A 24,356-nucleotide genomic window follows, 5' to 3' on the forward strand; every position below is an offset into this window, starting at 1 on the left:
CTAGTACATTATTCTTCATTACTTTCCTAATTAAGTACTCACATTTTTATTTGCCTTTTTAACAGCTAATGTTTTCATGCAGCTGCAATGATAAAGAGTTGCTCCTGAGTGGAAGTGGTCAGATTGGAGCCTGTCATTTTCTTGTGAAGCTAGGACTGTGTTTCCTATTGTGCATTGCTTGGCATTTTTATTTTATTACCCTTTTTCTCTATCCTGTAAGGTCTTTCTGCAGCTCCTTATTGTCTCTTCGCATCCTGACTTCAAAGAAGGTCATATCACTAGCAAGTTTTCTCACCTCACTATACACTCTCCCATTCCAGTTTGTTTATCAATATTATAACACATGGATCACAGCACAAAACCTGTGCAGGATTACAATGGTGACCTTCTCTGTTGGGATGACTGTTGGTCTTATACCATTTCCTATCTTTTACTCAGTTACTGACCCTTGCCAAGACATTCTCTCTTATCTCATGAATGCTCGGTTTCTTTGAAAGTCGTTTTTGGTGAGGGATACTAAAAAAAAAAATCTTACAGGGATCGAAGTTGATTTCATCAACCAGTTTATGTATATCCTCATTGCTGATTAAACTTTCCAGAAGCCCCCAACAGGTCTGTATGCAGGAATCCTTTTTTTCCAGTAGCCTGGATGACCATCCCCACATACATTGTATTTGTCCAGGTATCTCTAGTCCTTCCATTCACTATATATACTCTCCTTAGCTGCAAGAAATGTTATGCTTACAAGCCAGTAGTTACACTGATCCCCTGACACCAGTTTGAAAGGCTGGCATAGTTTTTGCGTCTCTCTTGTCTTCAGACACAGAGGCATTTTTAAATGGGGAATTATACACTGCTTTTAGTGTAGCTATTTCATCCCAAAATTCACTTTAAACTTTTTTTTTTCTGGATGCTGTTTGGTCCTGTAACTTCTTAGCATCCAGCCTCTTACTGTGTAATCTTTTTTGCAGCTTTTTAGTTTCAGAAGAATTCTTCTCTAATTCTCTCCCTTACCCAGAAAGGCTCTCTTACGAGAATTTTACTATGTTCTTCTACAATAAGTGCTAATGCAATGAAGTCATATAGCTTCTCTGCAATGGCTTTCATACCAGTGCTGTCATTTGATCCTATGGACTCTAACAATTTTTTTTTTCTGCTGTATTGGAAGAACGATTTAGTACTGATTTTGACTCTTTTGGTTAGTTGCTCCTTACACATTTTTTTTTACTCCTTAATAATATTTTTGGAGATATTTCATGATTATTATTTAATATTCCAGAGGTTTTGATCCTTTCTGTGTTCTGCATTTTAATACAACTTCAGCTATTTGAAGAATACTTTTATTTTTAATAGCTTTTAACAATGTTCTTTAACATTTGTCAACTTTCTAAATCAGTTCTTAAAACAGAAATGTTTAGTCATAATCCAAAAAAAGGATTGCTATTCATTGTACTTATACAAAGATTATAGTTTATTAAGTCCCAAACTATATAACTAGTTAGTTAAACTGGATACCCTATGCATTAGGCTGTCAAAGTAGATCTGATTAATCAGCTTAAATAATTCATTGTAAGTTGTGAACTATTGGCAATTAGCTTTTGCTGATTTAATAGAAAATACTTTTTTTATGCTGCGGAGTAGATCTTACTCTAAGGTTCTGTTTTATCTGTTTAAAGAATGTCTATTTCTCTCTGTTTGCTTTCTCTCTTCTGTTTCATTCAACTCCCTAAGACAGGATTCAAGAATGGGCAGAAAATACCTTGCAAAGCTGGATGGTGTGGTGATTAGTAACTTCTCTTCATATTGTTATGAAAAGATTCCTGATCATAGATTCTATAGTAACAGAGCCTAAATTCCACGCTGGTTTCAGCTCCTGAAATTCTCTGGGGTGAGCTGCTTAACCTGTCCTTGAAATCAGAACAAATATAGGCATAGAAGTGAAGTGTTCATAACGTATTGTGACAAGAGCTGACACAGTCACTAAAAACGCTTAAAACCCAGTTACAATTCTACTCTCTGTTCGGATTCAGATTTAAAATATAGCTTCACATGTTTGGATTCTGATTTAAAATATAGCTCACATTTTATTTCATTCAGTATTGAAAATCATTAAAACAATTTCATTTTTCTGTTATCTTTCAAGGTTTGCATTACTGTACTTATGTGTCTTAAAGCATTGTACATGTATGTGGCAGAAATGAAAATTAGAGACTTATTTTAGCACTGCTTTGATCTGGAAGAACTGCATCTGTGTGCTTCAAAAAGCTGTGACAAATCTGTCACGAATAAGGAGAGGATTAATCCTTTCTGCTTGAATCGATAAATCTTTAGGATGCTGAAAAACAAGTTCCAATTTTGTCAAAATTTAGCTGTCCCTTGTCTTACCTGTGCTTTTCAAAAGCTGTGGTCATGTCACTTAACATTCTGGTTGCCCAGCTGCTGTGGTGTTCTTGTTGTAATATTTGAAGTTTTCTTGCTGCCTTTTTTGTTTTCTTTTCTTTCCCATAGATAAAAGTGTTATTTTTTCACCTGAAGTCACATTTGTATTGGTGACTAGTGTTTAATGACTTTATTTGACTGTCTCGAGCTGACTGTAAGTATTTCTAGTGGCAGCTGACATTGGACAAGGAAAAAAGTAACTGAAGCAGAGAAATTCTTTATTACTTTCCTGTTTTCATGAGAAGTTTTCTTAAAGAAGGAAAAACCAGTGATATGTTTGACAGAATTGTTTCCTAGCAGTGTTGTCTAAAACTTTCAAAAAAGCCTATCAATGTTTTTTCTCTGTGGGAAGGTAGGGGAAAATGCAGTACTGTAACAGTTAATATACTTTTCTTTTTTTTCAACTGGTCTCTTCACCAGAATTCAGAACCACACAAGTCAAATCAGGAAGGAGGAATAATAACTTTCCTTATTGACAGAGTCCAACTTTACTGAACACAAGAATAAAAGGTCATGTCAAGGTCTTTCCGTGCTTTTTCAAGCCCTTTCACATCTGTACTCAACCAAAAACGTAGCTAGTATTTCCTTGTGGCCATGATCATACAGATTGCTCAAGCTGCCAGGTGTTATGAGACATCAGCATAAATGGTATGAAGCATGTGTGGAACCTCCATCGTGGGAGGTCTTTAGGAATAGACTGGATAAACATTTGTCTGAAGTTACAGAGGTTTGTAGAGCAGGAAGAAGAGTCGCAAGATCTCTCAAGCTTTCTTCCATTGTAGAATCCATTGTCTTTCAGCTACTCTGGCCATATTCTTCCCTACAATAATGTGCAAACTTTTTTTAAGAAAAGTCTGATCAGTAATGGCCTTCCTCTCTCACCCACCCACCTACTTTGCTTTACTAGGTGCCTGTGTTGTTACAGGATAGAACTAGTTGGTTGATTATTCAAAGAAGTGAAAAAACCCTTTTCATGAAACCTTGAAACTTAAAGAACTGCAGTTATATATTCAGTTCAGGTTTAAGCAACCTACTTATGTTTTTCTCAGTTCACACAGATGATTGCAGTTGCGCAGAAATGTCTCAGTTTTAAAAAACGTGCTTTTTGTGCTTTTGGCTTATGTTGCTGTGAATAATCATCAGCTCTAAAGCTGGTATGCTTTTAGGTTCTTTAGGTTCTTGTCTTGTATAACAGTTTTAGATGTTACCATTTTAAAAAATTGAGAGTGTAGCTCTTATATGCCACTTACTGTCATAGCTCTTTCTTAAATCCATTTAGAAAATTCACTGCACACACTGACAGTTTTGTTTACTTCGGTGGGGTTTTGTATTCATGTATCATCATCGTTGTCACCTCCACCCCTTGGAAATTTTGGGGAAAGTTTGATAAGAAAGCATCAAGAAAAGCACTATTAAAAGGTAGATCTCCTAGCTTACAAAAGAAGAGGGGGAAAAGGGATCTTACCTCCTAACAGAAGTAGGAAATTGAATCTCAGAAGGGGGTGTAATTATGCTTTTGCTCTGTCTATCAGCCTACCTGTATTAGGCTGCAGTCCTTCAAACAAATGCCATTGGCACTGGCTGAGTAGAATTTGTTTCAAACTCATCCCTTAGTTTCCTGGATATTTCATATGTATTCATTCATAGGTTGCTCTAGTTTGATGAATATTGGTGGTTCCTAAAGAATGGCCATTTTAGAAAGGCTGAAGCAGTGCTCTCCAGAGAGAACTTTTTGTTCCTGTGTTGTTTTTTTTTTTGCTGCTCCCCCATATAATGGGGGTGAAATGTGGAAGAGACCCATGCCATCAGGAAGCATGGGTGATTGAGGGCAGCCCTGCTGAGAAGGACTTGGGGGTACTGCGCTCGCAGCCCTGAAAGCCAACCTTATCCTGGGCTGCGTCAAGAGAAGTGTGGCCAGCAGGTTCAGGGAGGTGATTCTGCCCCTCTGCTCTGCTCTGGTGAGACCTCACCTGGAATCCTGCATCCAGCTCTGGAGCCCTTGGCACAAGAAAGACATGGAGCTGTTGGAGCGGGTCCAGAGAAGGGCCACAAAAGTGATCTGGGGAGAGCACCTCTGCTATGAGGACAGGCTGAGAGAGTTGGGGTTGTTCAGCCTGGAGAAGAGAAGGCTGCAGGGAGACCTTATAGCAGTCTTTCAGTACCTGAATCGGCCCTATAGGAAAGATGGGGACAGGCTTTTTAGTAGGGCCTGTAGTGATAGGACAAGGAGTAATGGCTTTAAACTAAGGGACAGTAGATTTAGACTGGATATAAGGAAGAAGTTTTTACAGTGAAGGTGGTGAAACGCTGGCACGGGTTGCCCAGAGAGGTAGAAGAGGCCCCAGTCCTGGAAACATTCAAGGCCAGGTTGAATGGGGCTCTGAGCAATGTGGTCGAGTTGTAGATGTCCCTGCTCACTGCAGGGGGATTGGGCTACATGTCCTCTAAAGGTCCCTTCCAACCCAAAGCATTCTATGATTCTATGATTTCTTTTACTTAAATGCCTGCAGACTACTCTGTCACCTTTTTGTCCTTCATATCACAGATTGGTTGAGGTTGGAAGGGACTGCTGGAGATCATCTTGTCCAGCCCCTTCTCAATCAAAGTCAGGACTTTGTATTTCCCTTTTCAGAACTGCATGAGGTTCCTGTCAATGTGTTTCTCCAGCCTATCAAAATCTCTTTGGACGGTAGCACAACCTTCTGGTATATTGGCTGTTTCTCCCAATTTTGTGCCATCAGCAAACTTGCTGAGGGTGCACTCTGACACATCACCCAGATCTTAATAAAGATGTTGAACAGTATTGAACTCTGTATTGACCCCTGGGGTACACCACTAGTTATTGGCTTCCAACTAGACATTATACTGTTGATCACAACCCTCTTAACCTGCCTGCTTAGCCAGTTTTCAGTCCCCACCTCACTGTCTGCATATCAGCTTCTTTATGAGGATCTTATGGGAGACAGTGCTGAAAGTCTTACTGAAGTCCAGGTAGACAAAATCCAATGCTCTCCCCAAATCTACCAAGCCAGTCATTTCATTATAGACATTGTCTAGTTGGAAGCATGACTTCCCCTTGCTGAATCTGTACCAACCACTCCCTCCATGAGTTAGGAAATAGCTTCAAAAAGGATTTGCTTCATGTCCTTTCCAAGGATTGAGGTGAGGCTAACCTGGATCCTCCTTGCTCTTGCTGAAGATAGGAGTGACATTTGCTTTCTGTCAGTCCTCAGGAACATCTCTTGATTGCCGTGAGCTTTCAAAGATAATTGAGATTTCAGCAGGCAGCCTTTATTCTATATCTTGTTCTTGTGGCTACTAACAAGATTTAATCAAAGTACTGACTGTTATTTCTGCAATGGTGATTGTATTGTATGTACAAAGGAGAATTAACAAAATAGCAAGAAAAAAGTTAGATCGGGGCGAAGTCTTGTCTCCGAAGTAAGGTAGGTAGAGCAGGGAGCGTAATTTCAGTCTGTGATCTATCATCACTGCAATTTTAACCTGCAAAGTTTAAGGAACAGTGTGACAAATTTAAGCTTATGTGTATATCCATTATATAGGTTTGGTGATGATCCATAATCTGCGGTATGTTTTAGGATTTTCACTTGATATCTTTTGTTTTCACAAGGAGCTTGAGTTGTAGTCTTGTTGCTCTTTGCGGCACTTGAATATATCTCTTCTAGTATATTTGTAAGTGTTGGTGGGCTGTTGGCTATGGAGAACATCCGCTTATGTAGAGTTGTAAGCCGAATTTCTTTATCATCTCTGTAAACATGTCCAACTGTGTATAAAATAATTGTAATTCTCATCTCTGTGTATTTTTCTGGTTTTCCCCTGTTGTGTACCACAAGCTAATGGTGATGCCGGTTATTGAGAGACGGACTCCTGTGGTCGTGTTCCTTAAGTGACTAGAAAGAGGGTGTTTGTTTGAGGTTACCCTTCAGCGCTTTTTAAGTGTTGGTGGGTTGTTTTGCTTTGCGGAATCTGTGTTCAATTAGTCATAGGATTTTAAATGAAAACAGACCTCTGTAAAAACAGAAAATGTATTTAAAACTGTATAGAATTTGTAAAATTATTATTCCCATAAGCTTCAACTGAGTAAGATGTTTCAATTTGGAATAGTCTTGGAAAAACATTACTAAAATATCTTGGTCCCCTAAATGGTTCTTTTCTGTGACTACTCCTAGATCTAGGCCACCTTCTGCGCATACCATACTCCCATCTGTCATCATAGCAGTTTTCCAGAATGTCCTTTAGTTTTCTACAAATTTGAAAAATGTGCATAATGGTATTCTAAAGATTAAATCAGCTTTTTTTTTTCTTCTCTTTACAGTATAGACTTCCAAAAGAACAATCCAATACACAAATTAACTGAAGAGGAAATTCTGGCTTTTACTTCGGTAAGTAACTTATCTGGACTTCTTAGTAGACATGTTTTTACTTAATACTCACGTACCAAGCAGTAACCTGTCAAATCACGTTAATCATAACACTGTTTGTAAATTAATTTTGTTTTAGTACTCAGTCATTTCATTAACTTTTTCTTATTTCAAGAAATTAAAGTGATGCTGAAGTTCAACCCAGTTTTGAGCCATCATCGTGCAGTATAAGCTTGACATCTGAAAATTTAATTTCACCTGAAAATACACACAAAACATTTTTTAGTTTGGTTTAGTTTTTATTAACTATATTAATTATAATGTAATATTAAATCAAGCATTTTTACAGCAAACTCTTCCTATGGCACAAATACTGAAAGTTCTCTTCTTTGGACAGTGTTAAAGTGGAGTTCGAGAGGAATTTCAGCTTTATTCTGTCAGATTTATTAGGTCTATGGATCAGATGTTCTGCTTAGACATGTTTCTTCCCAGCTCAGTGGCTGATCTGCTGCAGAACAATTCTGTAACTTCCAAAGAAGCCTTGAAAATTCTAACTCAGTATTTTGTCAATGTAATTTTTTAGTCAAGACAAAACACAATTTGTTTCCTTCTTCAGTCTTTTCTGGTTTTGTGTGTTTTTCAATGACAGTTTATGGGGTGGGGAGGTGGAGATGAAAAGCCAATTTTTATATTGCCATTTTTTCTTACTTTCCACAATATTAGAGTTCAGCTTTGGTGCAGTAAAGAGGGCTTGCTCTCCTACCCAAGCCTTGTAGTCTGAGACCCTTTTGCTATAGTAAAGTTAAAAGTAAGTTCTTGTTAAGAGTTTGCAGATGACATCACAGCAAAAACCCCTTTGTTTTCAGATGAGCTCAAATTTTATCCCTGACACTTGTAGTTATGTGAAAGGACTATGGAGAGTAATCTAAGGTTAACTATGCTAATGTTTTGATTTTGGGGTTTTTTTGTGGTGGGAAAAGGAAGTTCAATCTGTAAAAAAGAAAATCCTGATCTTTTTATTAGGTAGATAAAGGTAAAACAGGTTGGTTTTAACGTAATGTTTCTTGAGGTCCCTATGCTAATACAGTACATGTAAGATCTGCATGAGGGAGCTGAGTGAATCACTGTAAAACAGTTTGGTTTATGTAGGTTTTCTATTTGTTGCTACAATGACCAAAGTACTTTTTCATGATCTGCTCATAGTTTCTGAAGTATTTTGTTTTGAACTGCAGTTTTGATTTAATTTTTTCAAAAGATGGGAATAGAAAGCAGGAAAAAACTGAAATGTGATAAAAATGGGACTGTCCACTCTCACTTCATATTGTAGTAACTAAGGTACCCAATAAGGGTATTGAAGAATGATAACCACTAAAGGAGAGGAAAGAATAAGTAGGTACAAAGTAAGGAAATGCACACATAGAAAAGGTCATAGGAATGAAAAAAGCTGGTGAACTGAGTACTGCAAACTTTTTTAGAAAATACTGAAACTATCACAGTATAATTTTTTCACAAAAGTGTAAATGCGAATATATGAAATTTGAAGACGTGCATATAATTTTGTTAAAACAAACTCTCTTAATTTTGTTGTTAAAATAATGTATTTCAAGTTGAGGGTTTTCTTGTGAAAAGTCAGAATTTTGCTGCTTATATTTTATTTCCTGTCAAACTCCCTGGACTTTTGTTGTATACTCCCTGCTTCAGTCTTCTCGCTACCCACTATTGTTTGCATAATTCTTGGGTGGAAATGCAGCCATTATATACCTGAATCTTGAAATAACTTCTCCATGTATTCTAACCTTTAAATGGAGTGATACTGTGATAACAGAACATCTGTAACAAGACTGGCCCTACTCCTGTAGTGGTGTACTTCCCAGAATAATGAAACCAGGAGTGGGACTTAGTTGTTTTAAAACTTGAATTTTCAAACATTTAAACACTTTTCAGGTCTTGCAGCAGAGGAGAAAAAGTCAAGGTAGCACATATACTATGCAAGAAGGATAATCAGCTTTACTGTCATCTTTTGTCTGACATAGCTTGACAGAACCTGTTATCTCAAAGGGACGAGATCTGTTGGGTGAATTATTCATAATGATGAGAAAATTAAACTGGATTTTTCTGCCATCTAGTGGCTGGCTCCTCAAAGATCATAGGAGAGCTGATGAACTTGTTCCTTAAAGATATGTTGGCAGTGACTGTGGGGAGCTTATGTTTTCATTCATTTATTTATTTGTCTACTTATAGAGCTTCTAAGTCAGCTGCAGCTTGCTTCACCCTTGTAAGATCAGCTGCTGCTATCAGGATAGATAGTTTGCACCTAAGCCTAATGTTGTGGATAGTCACTGCAGAATTTAATGAGAAAATCTCTGAGCTCTTCTGCATCTTAGCTCTGAGTCACTGAGGCAAGCACATCAATCTCTGTGCTCCCTGTCAGTAGGGATGTTCTGTGTGAATGTTAACACAGCCTTGGTTCTTACGGTGTCCCCTAGCTGAGTAAAGAAGCGGCACTGCGAATGTTATCACTTGTATTTAAGGTATTTCCCAAGCTGTGGTACTACCTGGTGAAACAGGCAAATGAGCACTATATTAACGCTGCTCTAGTAATTTCTTTAGCATCATTTAAACTGCTGTGTGTGTGTGCGTGTGTGAGCAGGCATCTTCTCAGCCTACATGTGGATTCCTAAATCTGCAGGCTGGTTAGATGGTTGTCATGCATTCATCTGATACCTGCTGAAATTTATGGTTCCTGAAGAAAGGAGGGCATTTCGAGATATCTTAGGAAACCTGAGAAATTGTAAGGCGTTTGTAAAAGATCAGTGAGTTGTCAAGAGATCCTCTTGCTTTGGACATTGCAAAACAAATGCATGTCAACTGCAGTTTCTCTCCAGCAGAGAAAATTAAAGTCCAGGTGGTATGAGAGGGAAAGGATGATCAAAGTAAGCTCAAGTAGATGTGGTCCTGCCTCATACTAGGTACAGTTTGGCAAACAGGCATTCTAAACTCCCTTTTTTATCTGTAAAGTTGAAAATTACTAGATCTGCAAGACATACATATATATTTTAAACAACATAGCTTACAGTCCTAAAAACAACACTGTTAAGTCACTATTAGTCACTGCTTGGTGACTGCAGTCAAATACAAAAGGATTGTTGCTTTTGATTTACAGAAGTCGCTTGGGAATAGTTGCCATTGTCCTAAATGTACTAACTTTTGTAACTAAGACTTACTTTTAGTATTGTTAATTTTTGAAGCAAGGTATGGGGGTATATAAAATCCTGTGTACTTGCGTGTATAGTCTTATTGGCTGGCATAGCTCCTCTTGCTACAATGGTCTGGACTTCAGTGCTGGAGGTGTTCTAGTCAAATCTGTTCACCTATCATCAGGATAATATTTCAAATTTTAAGATGTTAATCTATAGCCGAAATTAGAGAAATTAGATTTTTTGTTCTGTTTATAGTTAAATTGTTGATTTGATATCTTTACATGAGAAGTAATGTAGCACACATGCACTTAAGAGTAAACACAGAATGAAACATTTGATTTTAAGGGCAAGTAAATATTCTTTTTCACACAAATAACAGTTTAGGGAAACAATTATAATGTTTTTATTAATTCTATTATGGAGCACTTGGACTCCTTGGAAAGCTAAGATCTTATTTAGAAATCAAATATCATCCAAGCTGCTTCAGAGACACAGTTATGCAGATGATATTTAGCAAACCTTTTGATTTAGCTAACTGAATATTGCATTTAAAAGCCATTTTTAAAAGAGGAAAAGAGGGACAGTAAGCCACTAGTGAAACCCAGTGCTTATCTGTTAGAATTACTGAGTTCTTGCTTATAATAAACTTTTTTCCCCAGAGCTTTCTGTATAGGAAGTAGGAAGTATATGATTCAAGAAATGAAAGAACTAACTCAGTACTGGTTTCACGTTGAGGTTTTGTAGCTTAGTTTGCTCCCAACTTCCCAGATTCATTTTACAGTGCCTAAATATGCTTCCTTATCCCATCTTTAATTTCAATGTATTGCTTTTAATGTAAAAATACATATGTGAAGTCTGCTGGTTTTATACTGGGCAGCAGGTTTTCCCTAGAAGTTCACAAGTACATCACTGATCTCTGTATATCAGTGGCCCAAATACTTAAAAAAAAATATCCTTTTCGTAAATGAGCAAAAGTAAGGTCTTTAAATCACTTCTGTTAAACATTTTCTGTTTGCATTATTTTGAATAGGTAGTGCCCTTAAGACAATATGCCAAAGAGGAGATTATATTAATAGCATTGTTATATAAATGTAGATGGTATTTCAGTATATTTTTTTACAAGATTTTTTTTAGAATTACATTAAAAGCATTATAAAATATGTCTGTCATGTGAACATAAAATTTAGAACAGGAAACTAAAAAGTATTTCTGAAATGTAAAAGAGTTCCAGGAACATATGAAAGCTCAATGTAAGAACTGGTCAATGTTCCTTTATGTTTTAATTTTAAGATTATGCAGTTCCTGCAGGGATATAGGGGAAGGATTAAATGCTGGGTGGTGTTGCATTTGTTGCATTTTACTCTCGCAAAGGAGAAAAATGTTTGGTTTTTTTTTTTTACAAAAAACTAGCAAATAAGATTAGACTCTACAATACAAGTTCTTACAGCTTTATCAAAGGCTTATACTATAGCTTATAGTTTACATACTGGGGAGGCAATTCAGTGTTTCATGGTCTGATAGGACACTCCAACAGAATATCCAGGATTGAGGAGCTGCAGCTGGTCCTTAGCATTACACCTTCCATCTGTCCTAGCCCTCGCTTTGTCCAGGAGAAATGGGCTTTGTGGTAAATGTGATGAGCACTTAGCCCAGTGTGGGAGAGTATTACTTTTTTTCTGTATTAGTGTGTTACGATCAAGGGACTTTGAGTGGTAGCAACAGTATTAACCTGTAGGGGATAGAGGAGAAAAAGCAACCAGAAACTGTGGAAGAGAAGCCACTTGCTTTGAGCTTCCCACATCTTAGTCCCATGCTTGTATCCTTTGGTATCCATAGAAGATGAGAAAGGAAAGAAAAGGGATCGTGAAAAATTTAGTTGTGTTGGTTTATTATACTCCTGAGACTTCTATAACTTACAGAGAGTAGAGCAGTTGTTTTCTTCAACTGGTGAAAACTGGGAAAAGGCAGCTCTGGCAGCTCTTCTGTCTACTGACTTTTTGAACAGGTGAGGATAGCTTTCTTAAAGAGGAATAAAAGTGTAATAGTTTTTGTTTTGTTCAGAGTACAAAAAGTAAAAATTATACACCATCTTCTAACAAAAATACCTGACCATTCTGAAATTGTTTCAGTAATGCTATGAAGGATACCAAAGTCTGATCAAGGACTTGGATAAAGTGGAGAGAGTCTGTTAAAATCCAAGGAGTACTGTTTATTCCAAAGATGGACCAGGTGGGAATGCTTCACATCTGATGTTTTTCCACTGTGTTGAGTTACTGATTCCGTAAGAGACTGTTTACTAAGGTATTTGAGAATGGTTGGCCAGATTGGTTTGTTTTTTTTTTCAGAGGTGGGCATTTATGGAGTGTAATAGAAACCAATGTTGTATGGTACCTTTGAAAATCACAGCAAAGAGTTATAGTGCACATTTTAGTGTGCATGTGTGTGTGTATATGCATATATGAATATTTTTTCTGCTTTTTACTGTAGGAAGGGGGTTTTGGGAGGCAGGAGTGGAGGGTGGAAATGGGAATGCTTTGTTTTTCTCATCTTTTGTATGGCATTTGTGATATTAATGTGGAACTAGGGAGCAATCAAATCATGCCTTATGATATTTTTAATGTTAAGCCTTCCTATCAAAATCTCTATAAAACTAACATACCAATTTGGTTTCTAAAGAAAAGTTGTTTATATAGCTTAAATAAAAGCAGTGCATTTTTCTCTGCTGAGAAAATGGCTGCAGTTTTCTTTATGTTTTATAACCAGCAAGAGTATTGAAAAGCTCATTAAGAGTGCCGTGTGTCTACTGCTGTAACTTTCATGCCTTCATAAAAAGTCTCTTTCACTTCTTAGCTGAGCTGTTGCCTGTTTTGAATAGCCTCTGTTGGTTACAAGATTATAATGCTGTGAAGACCTTCTCTCAGCAAAGCCCTGCTAGTACTACTAAGACTTCTTTTTTTTTTTAATTACAGGAATTCAAAGCTATTCTATTCTTTTTTCTTTCTTTTTTTTTCTTTTTTTTTCCCTTTAAGCACTTTTATTCAATAGTCTGAATCATTTTCCAGGAATGTCAGGATCTAAACACTTGCTGCTAATTTAACGCATATATGCTTTCTGGTCCATCACACATTTCTGGGAAATCAGATTGAGTATAGCAAAAGAGAAGCTGCCTCTTTCTGCTGCAGTATCATGTGCAAAGACTCGACTGGGTTTCTTGGAAGCTTATTCACAAATTGTCTGGTACTTCTGTTTACAATGTATTGTGGATAGGAAGTTAACCTAGTGGTGTCAGTTATTTTTGCTACTGTCATCTTGGGTGCAATTAGATGTTTTAGCGTGAAGCAACTGGGTGCTGTAGTACATGTGTTGCAGGGCAGGGGAGGAAGCTTACATTCCATTCCAAAACTGGGATTAAGTAACAGTCTGATTCAAGTTTTTTTCTTTTACAAAATATCAGATTTCAACATAATTGACACTTTTATCCCTTTCAACTTTGTTCTCCTCTGTGGTCTACATTCTTCCCTGAGTCCATGGGATCCACATCTCTACTTGTATCATATCTTACAGGAGATGGTTCCAGTTTATTGTGTTTGTTTCTGAGCAGGAAGAAATTTGGGATAGCCTTTCCTTTCTAGAATAGTCTGCTCTTTCATGTAATCTGTACAGAATTACTCGAGTGATAGATTTTAGTGGTCTCGCTGAAACCTCAGTGGTAAGAGAACATGAAAATCATGTTTAAATATTAATAGGTTATTTGCTTGTCTAAAGGTTTGAGAAGTTAAGCATGCAAATTTAATGACAGTTAGTAACATTTTTTCCCACAGCAGCCTTGCTTCTCCCCCTCCTCCTTCCTCTTTATCTGTCAGCAGCTCACTTGCTTTTTCTAGCAACCTCTCTGACAGCCAGTTGACATGTCGCAGGCTTCCCTTCCCCCTCTTGTGTCCTTCACTAGTTATAACTATCATAATTTACTTCAGCAAGAAAGATTTCATTACAACAAGATGATGAAATTACAACAAGATGATTCAATAGAATGCTGTCTGAGGTATCATTTGAATGAAATGAGACATTCTCACTGTGTAATGTTTAATATTTCCTTTTTGACAATATTCTGATGATCAGTTTAATTCATATGTTACCAGTACTAGCAGTCACTCTTTTTTTTTTTTAGTGTTTTATATTCTGTTGATCTGCTTGTTTGGCTGGGGAGTGGTCAGATGAACTAAAAAAGGGGTAAATCCAAGTCTCCCTTATTTCAAAGGAAACTTCCATTTTTGTTCTTTTACCGTATGTGGGGAAAAATTATGCTTAAAGTGTATTTAGCTGTCCTCATTTCTTGCCCTGATCTCCTCTGTCTAGATTTAGTATTGTCCCTTCATTTGTTTTTTTCCTGAACACAGCATTTCAAATATTACACTAATCTTGCTTGTTCCATAGCATCCAAAAAAATGAAGGTGGCTGAATTCTTGTTTGCTGGTCAACTTGCTACTGTCTCTAAGCAACGGAGTGTAATTTTCTCTGATCAGATCATGTCTGTAGTTCGGACTGGAAGTAGAACATTTCTCGTATCAGCACTCCAAACGTATTTTCTGGTCTATATTAAAGATAAAATATTGAAAAAGTAACTGAATTTTTTTGACTTATTACACAATTTAGGATAGGTTTGATTAGAATGCCATAGTCGTTGATTGCAGTCATGAAGTATGTATTTTTTCTTCCCCCCTAAGGTGTCTGCAGTGTGCAAATCTGATACTCTTTGATTCATTTATCATCACTAAAATGTCACTGTTCTGATGTTGTTTTTTAAAAGAAAAACAGGTGCAGTCAATACTAGTCAATTCTTCTGTTCTAGGTGCATTGGGAAAAATAGAAGATGAACTTGATAAGACATAAATCTCTCTTACTCTGCTTCTGGATGATTTTCTTTTTCTATTCCCCCAAAACTAGGGATGAAAAAATGAAATTTCTCCAGTGATTTTTCCTTCCATTTATTGATGGTCAATTTAAGATTTCTGTGGTTAAAATTACATTTAATCAAGTTCTAAGTCTATAAACTATGGGCTTTTGAAAGGAGATGTAAAGGGGAAAGATTTGGGGTTTTTTACCTGTTTTCGAGAAGTTTTCCTAAACAAATGCTTATAGCTTAGATTCAGCAAAATATCCGTTTAAATGCCTAGCTGTCCTCATTTGAGTAAACCCCATTCTATTCAGCAGTGATCTTGGCTATGTTTTGGCACAGTGTGCTGCCCTTGTATAAGTAGTTAGTTGGCTTCAGTATGCTGTGGAAAAGCATGGTGCCATCTATGTTATAACAGCAGGAGAGTTAAGCAGCTCTGATTCTGGTACTTCTGCGATATTTCCTCTCCTGTCTTTTGTTAAAAGCAGCAAGTTTAAATAGTAAAGTGAAATTTTCAGGTGCAGTTGACCAGAATTTAAGAAGTTATGATTAAATTTATTTGTGAAACATCGAAATACATCCTCATGGAGGTTGTATGCACATTTATTTTACTTGTATTTATAGAATGCTTTATTTCTGGTATGATCGTGTACTAAACAGTACATTATGACTAAAGGGGCGGGGGGGGAATCATAGAATCATAGAATCATAGAATGCTTTGGGTTTGAAGGGACCTTTAGCGATCATCTAAGCCCAGCCACCCTGCAGTGAGCAGGGACATCTTCAACCAGACCAGGTTGCTCAGAGCCCTGTCCAACCTGGCCTTGAATGTTTCCAGGGCTGGGGCCTCCTCTGCTTCTCTGGGCAACCTGTGCCAGTGTTTCACCACCCTCATGGTAAAAAATTTCTTCCTTGTATCCAGTCTAAATCTACTCTCTCTTAGCTTAAAGCCATTGCTTCTTGTTCTATTGCAACAAGCCCTGCTGAAAATATTTTCCTCATCTTTCTTGTAGGCCCTATTCAGGTACTGAAAGGCTGCTGTAAGGTCTCCCTGCAGCCTTCTCCAGGCTGAACAGCTCCAACTTTCTCAGCCTTTCCTCACAGGAGATGTGCTCTAGCCCTCGGATCACTTTTGTGGCCCTCCTCTGGACCTGCTCTGATAGCTCCATGTCTTTCTTGTGCTGGGGGCTCCAGAGCTGGATGCAGGACTCCAGGTGGGGTCTCACCAGAGCGGAGCAGAGGGGCAGAATCACCTCCCTGAACCTACTGGCCATGCTTCTCTTGATGCAGCCCAGGATACGGTTGGCCTTCTGGGCTGCGAGCGCACATTGGTGGCTCATGTCCAGCTTTTCATCCACCAGTACCCCCAAGTCTTTGTCGGCAGGGCTGCTCTCAATCCCTTCATCCCCCAGCCTGTATTGATAGCGGAGGTTGCCCTGACCTTGTGTGCGGGACCTTGCACTTGGCCTTGTTGAACCTCATGAGGTTCGCATGGGCCCATTTCTTGAGCTTGTCCAGGTCCCTCTGGATGACATCCTGTCCTTCTGGTGTGCCGAGTTTCAGCATCCATGCAGGGACAGGAACGACTCTCACACATTGATACAATGCACAGTCGATTCGATTTATTGGTCTGCTTGCGTGGTTATATACATTTTTCATATCTGCACACGCGATCATGCTTATTCAGATAGGCTACAGACATAAATCACGCACTGTTCACGCACCCCATATTCCCTTATGATTGGTAACTATGCACTAACGCTAATAGCAACAGGCCGCCTCCACGTCCTTGAACACATCTTGTTTTTGCTAACCCACATCATGTGCACTATCAGAACTTTCTCAATTGTTATTCTTAGCTGTTCTTTACAGCGGCCTGTTCAGTTATGCTAACTGTTCTGCTTAAGCGGTTTAGTCATGCTAACTCTCAAGCTACATCAACCCCAACACTGGTGTGTCGACTGCACCACTCAGTGTGGTGTCATCTGCAAACTTGCTGAGGGTGCACTTGATCCCACTGTCTATGTCATTGATGAAGACATTAAACAGCACCGGTCCCAGTATGGACCCCTAAGGGGCACCGCTTGTCACCGATGTCCATTTGGACATCGAGCCATTGACCACTACCCTCTGGCTGTGACCTTCTAGCCAATTCCTTATCCACTGAGTTGTCCATCGATCAAATCAATATCTCTACAAGTTAGGGAGAAGACTGTTGTTGGGGACTGTGTTGATGGCTTTACAGAAGTCCAGATAGCTCTTCCCTTGTCCACTGATGCAGTCACTCCAGCACAGAAGGCCAGTAGGTTGGTCAGGCAGGACTTGCCCTTGGTGAAGCCGTGCTGGCTGTCTCGAATCACCACCCTGTCCTCCATGTGCCTTAGCATAGCTTCTAGGAAGATCTGTTCCGTGATCTTCCCAGGCACAGAAGTGAGGCTGACAGGTTGGTAGTTCCCAGGGTCCTCCTTTCTACCCTTTTTAAAAATGGGTACAGTGTTTCACTTTTTCCAGACACCAGGGACTTCACCTGACTGCCATGACCTTTCAGATATCGTGGAGAGTGTCTTGGCAGTGACATCAGCCAATTCCCACGAGACTCTGAAATACAACTCGTCAGGTGCCATAGATTTATGTATGTTCAGGTTCCTCAGGTGGTCATCAACCTGATCTTCCCTTACAGTGTTCTTCTGTGGAAGAACTGCTTCCCTCTGAGGGTGACGGAGCACTGGAACAGGTTGCCCAGGGAGGTTGTGGAGTCTCCTTCTCTGGAGATATTCAAGACCCACCTGGACGTGGTCCTGTGCAGCCTACTGTAGGTGACCCTGCTTCGGTAGGGGGGTTGGACTAGATGATCCACAGAGGTCCCTTCCAGCCCCTAACGTTCTGTGATTCTGTGGGAGGGATTTTACCCCCTGGTCCCCCTGTGATCCATTGACTAGGGAGGGGTGAGGAGAGAGGTTGCCAGTGAAGACTGAGGCAGAAAAGTTGTTGAGTACCTCAGACACCTTCTCGTCTGCTGATACTAGGTTGCCATTCTTGTTCACTGGGGGAGGTACCCTTTCTTTAACCTTGCTTTTGTGGTTGACGTATCTGTAGAAACTCTTATCATTCTTTGCATCCCTTGCCAAAGTCAGCTCCAGCCACCCCTTGGCCCTCCTGACCCCATCCCTACACAGCCGGGAAGCGTCCCTATACTCTTCCAAAAAAAACCTATGTGTTCTTGCAAGCAGACCCCATCACTCAGGTTTTGCTGCTTCCTGAAGTGCATTTTTGCTGGGATAACTTACATACTAATAAGCAAAATGTTGGTTTTAATAATTATTTGTAACATCAAATATGCAAGAAAATTTCATAAGGTAATTTGCATGAAGTATTTGTGACCCTTAGGAAAACTCATTTCCAGTTGTGTGAATACATGAATAAGAAAGGTTCATGTTCTGTTTATGACGTTTAGCTCATTGCATCAGGAAGTAGAAACAATGCCAGCTTTTTTAGTGGACTGTTCATACGATGTATATCATAAATGAGTCTCATGATTTCTGTGAGAAAATTCGGACTTTTTTCTGTGTATAATTTATAAGCTTAGCATATATGATAATATGGTATGGCATAAATACTTCTGACATGTTTGGATTGTCTCCATTAATCATGGCAAGTAAAGCTGTTAGTTATGAAGACTATTCAAATAAATGTCAATAAAACACTTAAAAGCATCATGTTCTATTTGTTTCAATTTGCAAAAATGTTTTTAAAATATTTAAACTATCTAATGTTTTTCTGTCTGCGAAGCTGAGAATTGAGACCTTTTCTGAACTGAAATAAAAATCATGACACTAGATACTAGTTGGTGTATTTTGAGCTATCTGAGAAGACTTTTCGGCCTTGTGTATATTATCCTTAAACATGTCTTGCATTAATTAAATTGAAGCTTAGGCTTTTTTTTCTTGAAAGACTTAATGTTTTATGTCAGCTAGATTTTTCTTCAGTGCATATGTCAGAATATGTTGGCCAGCACATGCTACAATGGCTTGTATCTAGTCTAGACAAAAGATGAGAGAGAAAATAACTTTTACAGATTTCTATAAATAGACTGTGAAAGATTTTTCTGCACTGTAAAATGAGATGTCTGATTTTAAAATTAAAACAGTTGGAGAGTAGCAACATGTGCGTTTGTATTCCCCCAAATTAGTATCATACCTGGTTTGGTTTTTATCATTGCCTGAAACTGAGTATGTTTTCTGTGCTTTTTAGTTTAATATATGTTGGTGAAACCCTTTCAGTTTTAAAATAAAGGAAGGAAATATGTTTAGAAAATTGGTTTTGTTTTGAACATCTTGTATGATTTGAAGTTGTTTAATAGCTCAGTAGTAAGATTCAGAAAGCAAGCAGGTCATTCAGTTGCTGGAATAAGGCCACATTTCTCATCCTGCAACTTATTGTGTGAGAACTACAGTGTGTGAATGTATTTGTCTGTATATTCTGTATCTTTCTCTTATCTAATAGTAGGCAAACATTTATTTATGTGTGTGTTGAATCTCTAACAGAGCTGGGAAAATGTGAAGCTTGGAGGTGCATAACTGAAGAGATCGCCTCTATTGTTTGTCTAAAGAAAACGTCCTGTAGCTTCTTCGGACTAGATGTAAGAAAGAAATTTTTTACAATGACAGTGGTGAGACACTGGCATAGGTTGCCCAGAGAGGTAGAGGAGGCCCCATGCCTGGAAACATTCAAGGCCAGGTTGGATGGGGCTCTGAGCAACCTGGTCTAGTTGAAGATATTCCTGCTCCCTGCAGGGGGGTCAGACTAGATGACCTCTAAAGGTCCCTTCCAACCCAAACTATTCCATGGTTCTTCATCCAATTTTCACAGTTATTTTAACAACTGCTGCTGTTTATGTGCATAATACAATGGGACAGGTGTTGTGTTTGAATCTTAATCCATTACAGCCCATGCTTTTAATTTCTTTCAAGTCTAAGCACATCCCAGACATTGCCTTTGGTCTCTAATAAATATATTTAGAGTATAGCTTCTCTCTGCACAGTCAGATTTGGGAATGTTATTCCCTTTTGCCCACCAAGACAGGATTTTCTTTCATGCTCCCCAGCAATCTCTTGCTCATTTTTTTCAGTATTAGTCACTTGTGCCTGTGTCAGCTTCCCTTTTTGTTTGCGTATCCCTGCCATACTCGCCTCAGCCCTCCTTTATCAGCTCTCGCCTCCTGTTTATCTGACTCGTGCTCTTGCTCTCATCTTCCCTGCTTGCTCTCATCTTCCCTAATTCCTTTCATTCTCACTCTATTTTTATTCCTTTCCTTTCTCGCTTTTGGCTGCAACATAGGGAATTAGTCTTCTTTCAGGATCATTGTGTCTTTGGTCTCTGAAGAGAAGGTGGCTGCAGCTTTATTTTGCTTCTGGAAACTAAACTTTTGCACATAGATTTTAAAGCCAGGCTGCTGGTTACTTCCAGCAGCTTGATCCTATTGCATGTAATGGGAACTGTAGCTTTTTAAAGAGAGAGGCTACTTCTACTGGTGAAGTCAGGAGCTAGTAGAAATCAGAAAAGGAGTATTTTTTTAATGGACGAGACTTGTTAATATGCTCTTTCCTGGGAAATTGCTGAGACCGTCCTAGAACTCCCACTGAAATTGTCATCTCCAGACTCTGACCCTATTCACTTAGCCCACCAAACGGTAATTGAAGCATGCCTCTTGGCGTTCAACATGTTACACTTACTTGTGAACGCCAAGTATTGTGATGTGTAGACAGCTGAATAGTAGAGACTGTTGTAGGCAGAATTCCTGTGGTGGATGCTGGCATTCAAACAGGGGAAAACCAGGTATGACACACTCCCTGTAGAGTCCTGTCTGGCATTTTGTGGATTTTCCTCGGCTGTGCCTCACTGTTCTTCTACAGATAGCTGTTTCTACAGACTGAAGATTGTGAAGATGTTTTATAGAAATTCTATACTTTGCTCTGACGTGGCTTAATGGTAAAGTCAGTGGTAGCCTTACTATAAATCACTGGTTTAGGCTCGTAATTCTTCCTGATTATTTTCGGCTGTTCCTGTTACAGAAAAAAATGTGATAGCTGATTTTGACTTATTAACATTATTATAGGATGGGTTCACAAATGGCATTTTTGTAATGTAAAAACCGTATGCAATTGCTAAAGTATTCTTATTGTGGCATTTACTAATCCTAAAGTTTTGAAATTTTGAAAACATTTAAACTGGTTCTTTTCAAGAAGATAATTTTATGCCTTTTACTGAGGATGTGAAGGGAGCTCTTAAGGCTCCGTGTTGTATAATTTTTATGGTTGTGCTCCAAATCTGTTTGAGAACCGGTATGTTTGCTACCCTACATTCTCTTCCTGCAAAAGATATTCAGTTAAGATATTTTGAAAACAATTATTGTCAATGGATATTTGTCCTGAAGTTATCATTGCAAAAGTAAAGATATAAGTTTCTGTTAGAGTAAGAACCTGTGCTGCATCAGATAGCAGTGGTATATAATGCAGTATTCTTCCAGAGGCTCTTGATAGACCAAATAAACAGGAAGCATCATTGGCAGTCTATGGAAAAAAACCTAATGATGGAAAAAACATAGCAGTGAGCTCATAGATGCAAGTAACAGGCAGAACACACAAACCCCCCACCCTGGGGCTGTTGCGTAAGGATGCAGGATCTGTCAAGCCTAAGGATTTTTCCAGCGGTCTGGAGTGATGCGAACATTGAGTTTGCTCTGAACAGTTCAAAGAAGCAAAGAAGCAGAAGAAAAGAAACAGGAACCTTGATGTGTAGTCTTACCTGGATTTTTTAAAAAATAGTAATAATAGGTGCTTAGAAAGAGCCACAGGCAGCAGTACCAGAAATGGAAAAATGAAAAGTCATAACTGACTGTCTCCCTGAGGAATAAATTTCAATCAGCGGAGGACAAGTTAACCTATAACACTGCATGTTCCAAAAATGCTCCTTTCCAGAAGAGAGGCGAGGCTGAGGATGGGGTGGAAAAAGCAGGGCAGGGGATTTAAAAGCCTGCTGTGGTGGTTTCCAAGGGAATGCCTAGTGGGGGATAGGACATGTTGCCTCTCACACATTGCTGATCTGAATGGAACAAGTTAGAAAATATTCTCTGTTGTCACCGATTTTCTGTCTTTCACCTTTTTTTCAGTCATTTGCTTTGTCTTTTGGCTAAACAGATTGCAAGTCCTCGGACAGCATAGCATGTACCATTGCATATTGTCCTGAAACTATCTTTAAAATATGGTATCTAGCCATTCACAAGCCAAATTCACTGTTTTACTACGTGTGCAGAGAGCAATTTCTTTAATGGGCTTTTCTGTTTTTTCAGGATATTATCAAAAGAGCACATCATGTGTTCAGAACCTTGGCATAGACAGTGAAATTCCTGAAGCTGAGCAGTTAAGACAAGAAATTCACAGTTGTTTAATACCTAGGGAAATCCTTATCATTGGTACCAAAGAGTTAAAGTCTAGTCTTTCGAATCCAAAAACCTGATTTATTGCTGTTGAGATTGGGCCTTAGCAAATAAATGCAGTACTGTGATGTGGTGTGGAAGTCTGTACTTAATGCTGTTTCAGGAGTAAGTCCAAACCACAGACCTGAAAAAGACAATGCTACTACAGTCAAATCTGGCTGAAGTTGTTTTCAGCATAACGCAGAATAAGTGATATGTTTGGCGCAACAGAGCTAGTGTCAGTAATATTGCTGGACTCCGTTCTAAGTGAAAATAGGAGCCATATCTTATGTGGTTTACCCTTCACTATTCATTGAAAGCAGATTCCTGTAAATAAAACAGTATCTTCTTTCTTCATGACATTTCCTTTTCTTCTCTAGTTTCTTCTGTCTCCTAAAAAAATTTAATTGAGAACCTCCAAGGAAAACTTACTTCTGAACTTAAATAGTCTCTCGAAGTGAAAAGAAAAAACAAACCAAAATGCAACCCAAAACCAGCTTTAAGCAACAGCATGAAAAATTATTCTTTTTTTTAAGTCTTACAAGCGGATACAATATGTATACCACTTAGAATCATCGCAGCGTGTTAGAAACTTGCTAAATATCAGTCCACCAATGCCTGTAAATGTGGAAGAAAACTTAAACAATTTTGGACATCCAGGATAGAACTGTATTTTGGATGTATAAGTAGAACTGAACAAATAATTTGACCCTGAGAGAATACCTTTGTACTGTTATCAGGAAGCAGAAAATCCTAAGGGGAAAAAAGCATTAAAACATTTTTCCTAGCAAAACCTGATTTCAGTTGATTTTTCCAATGTGTCTCAAATTACTTTGAATTGTGATTTTTGTTTCTTCTATGGGTCTCTCTGAAAATTATATACGAGCATGCATGCAAGTTAAATAATGAATCATGTTTGTAGGTCACTAGAAGTGTCTCCCTACTTTTTGTTTTATTTTTTTCTGTGCAAGCTAATGCGAGCTTGCTCTTCTGTGTTTCGGTTATGTTTAAATCCATACAAAGCTTTCTTTGAGTCTTTTATTGTTTCCACTGAGAATTCTTCAGTAAACATAAATCTTTGTACTCCTTTTATGTAGCTTTTTCTGTGGAACATATGAGGCTTCCCTTGCAAGGGAAAGTTTCTCTAGTGCTCGTGTTCTTTGACCTTTTTCTCTGTGAAGTGTATGATGTAGGAGACACTGGGCCACCATTTCAGTTTTATCTGCAGAGCTACAGTCGTATCTAGCTGGAAAGACAATCGTCACGTGCTTGTATTTCTTCTACTTCTGACTTTAGATCAGATTCCAGTATACGTATGTCTGCATCAAATGTCTCCCTTTAATTTCATTTTCTTAATACAGACAATATTTGTGTGTTTCTGAGTCACAGGGCTATGGAGTGAGACAGGAGAATTTCCAAGAAAAACCATAGAAACGTCCAATTTAAGGCAAAGTTTGGGAAATTCTTGATGTGTGTTCAGAAGATGTAAAGACTATAGCAGGAAGGAGAAGAAACAGATATGGACTGAGTTTTGAACATAAACATTGTTCTAACAAGTGCTTAACCATTTCCCTGTACACTACTGAAAAGCGTACTTGGGGAGAGGGAGAGAGAGTTGTTTTGATTGGTATTCTTTCTGCGTGTGAGGAAGCGTACATGGAAGCAGAAGGAGGGAAAAAGAAAAACGCAGGCTTTTACAGAACAATATATATCTGTTAGTAAAAGCAGCAGATGTAGACCTTTCACGTATTTCTTTTCACTCCTTGTCCTTCAAAAATAAAATAAAATTCACTGCAGAGGAGAACTGGACGAGGAATGACTTCAGGTTTCAAATGAGGTGGTCATGGAGAATGGAAAGGGAGGTTGGATGTTCTCCTAACTAATGATGCTTAAAAGAACCTCATTTTACCTGAATGTTGCCTGTGTTGCATCTGCTAGAGAAAACAGGATGAACAAACAAGCTGTGA

At 38.5% G+C, this 24,356-nt stretch overlaps 1 protein-coding gene across 3 annotated transcripts in view; it reads left to right on the plus strand.

The window, feature by feature from the left end:
• Nucleotides 1-24,356, plus strand: part of TTC27 (tetratricopeptide repeat domain 27) — a 138,493-nt gene that overhangs the window by 40,917 nt on the left and 73,220 nt on the right. For all 3 annotated transcript variants that reach the window (XM_075412725.1, XM_075412726.1, XM_075412727.1), the window contains one exon: nt 6,776-6,842. In XM_075412725.1, the coding sequence (XP_075268840.1) occupies nt 6,776-6,842 (67 nt within the window). The remainder of the gene's footprint in view (nt 1-6,775; nt 6,843-24,356) is intronic.

This window comes from Opisthocomus hoazin, chromosome 2 (assembly GCF_030867145.1).
Source record: "Opisthocomus hoazin isolate bOpiHoa1 chromosome 2, bOpiHoa1.hap1, whole genome shotgun sequence".
In the NCBI taxonomy this organism is placed as follows: Eukaryota; Metazoa; Chordata; class Aves; order Opisthocomiformes; family Opisthocomidae; genus Opisthocomus; species Opisthocomus hoazin.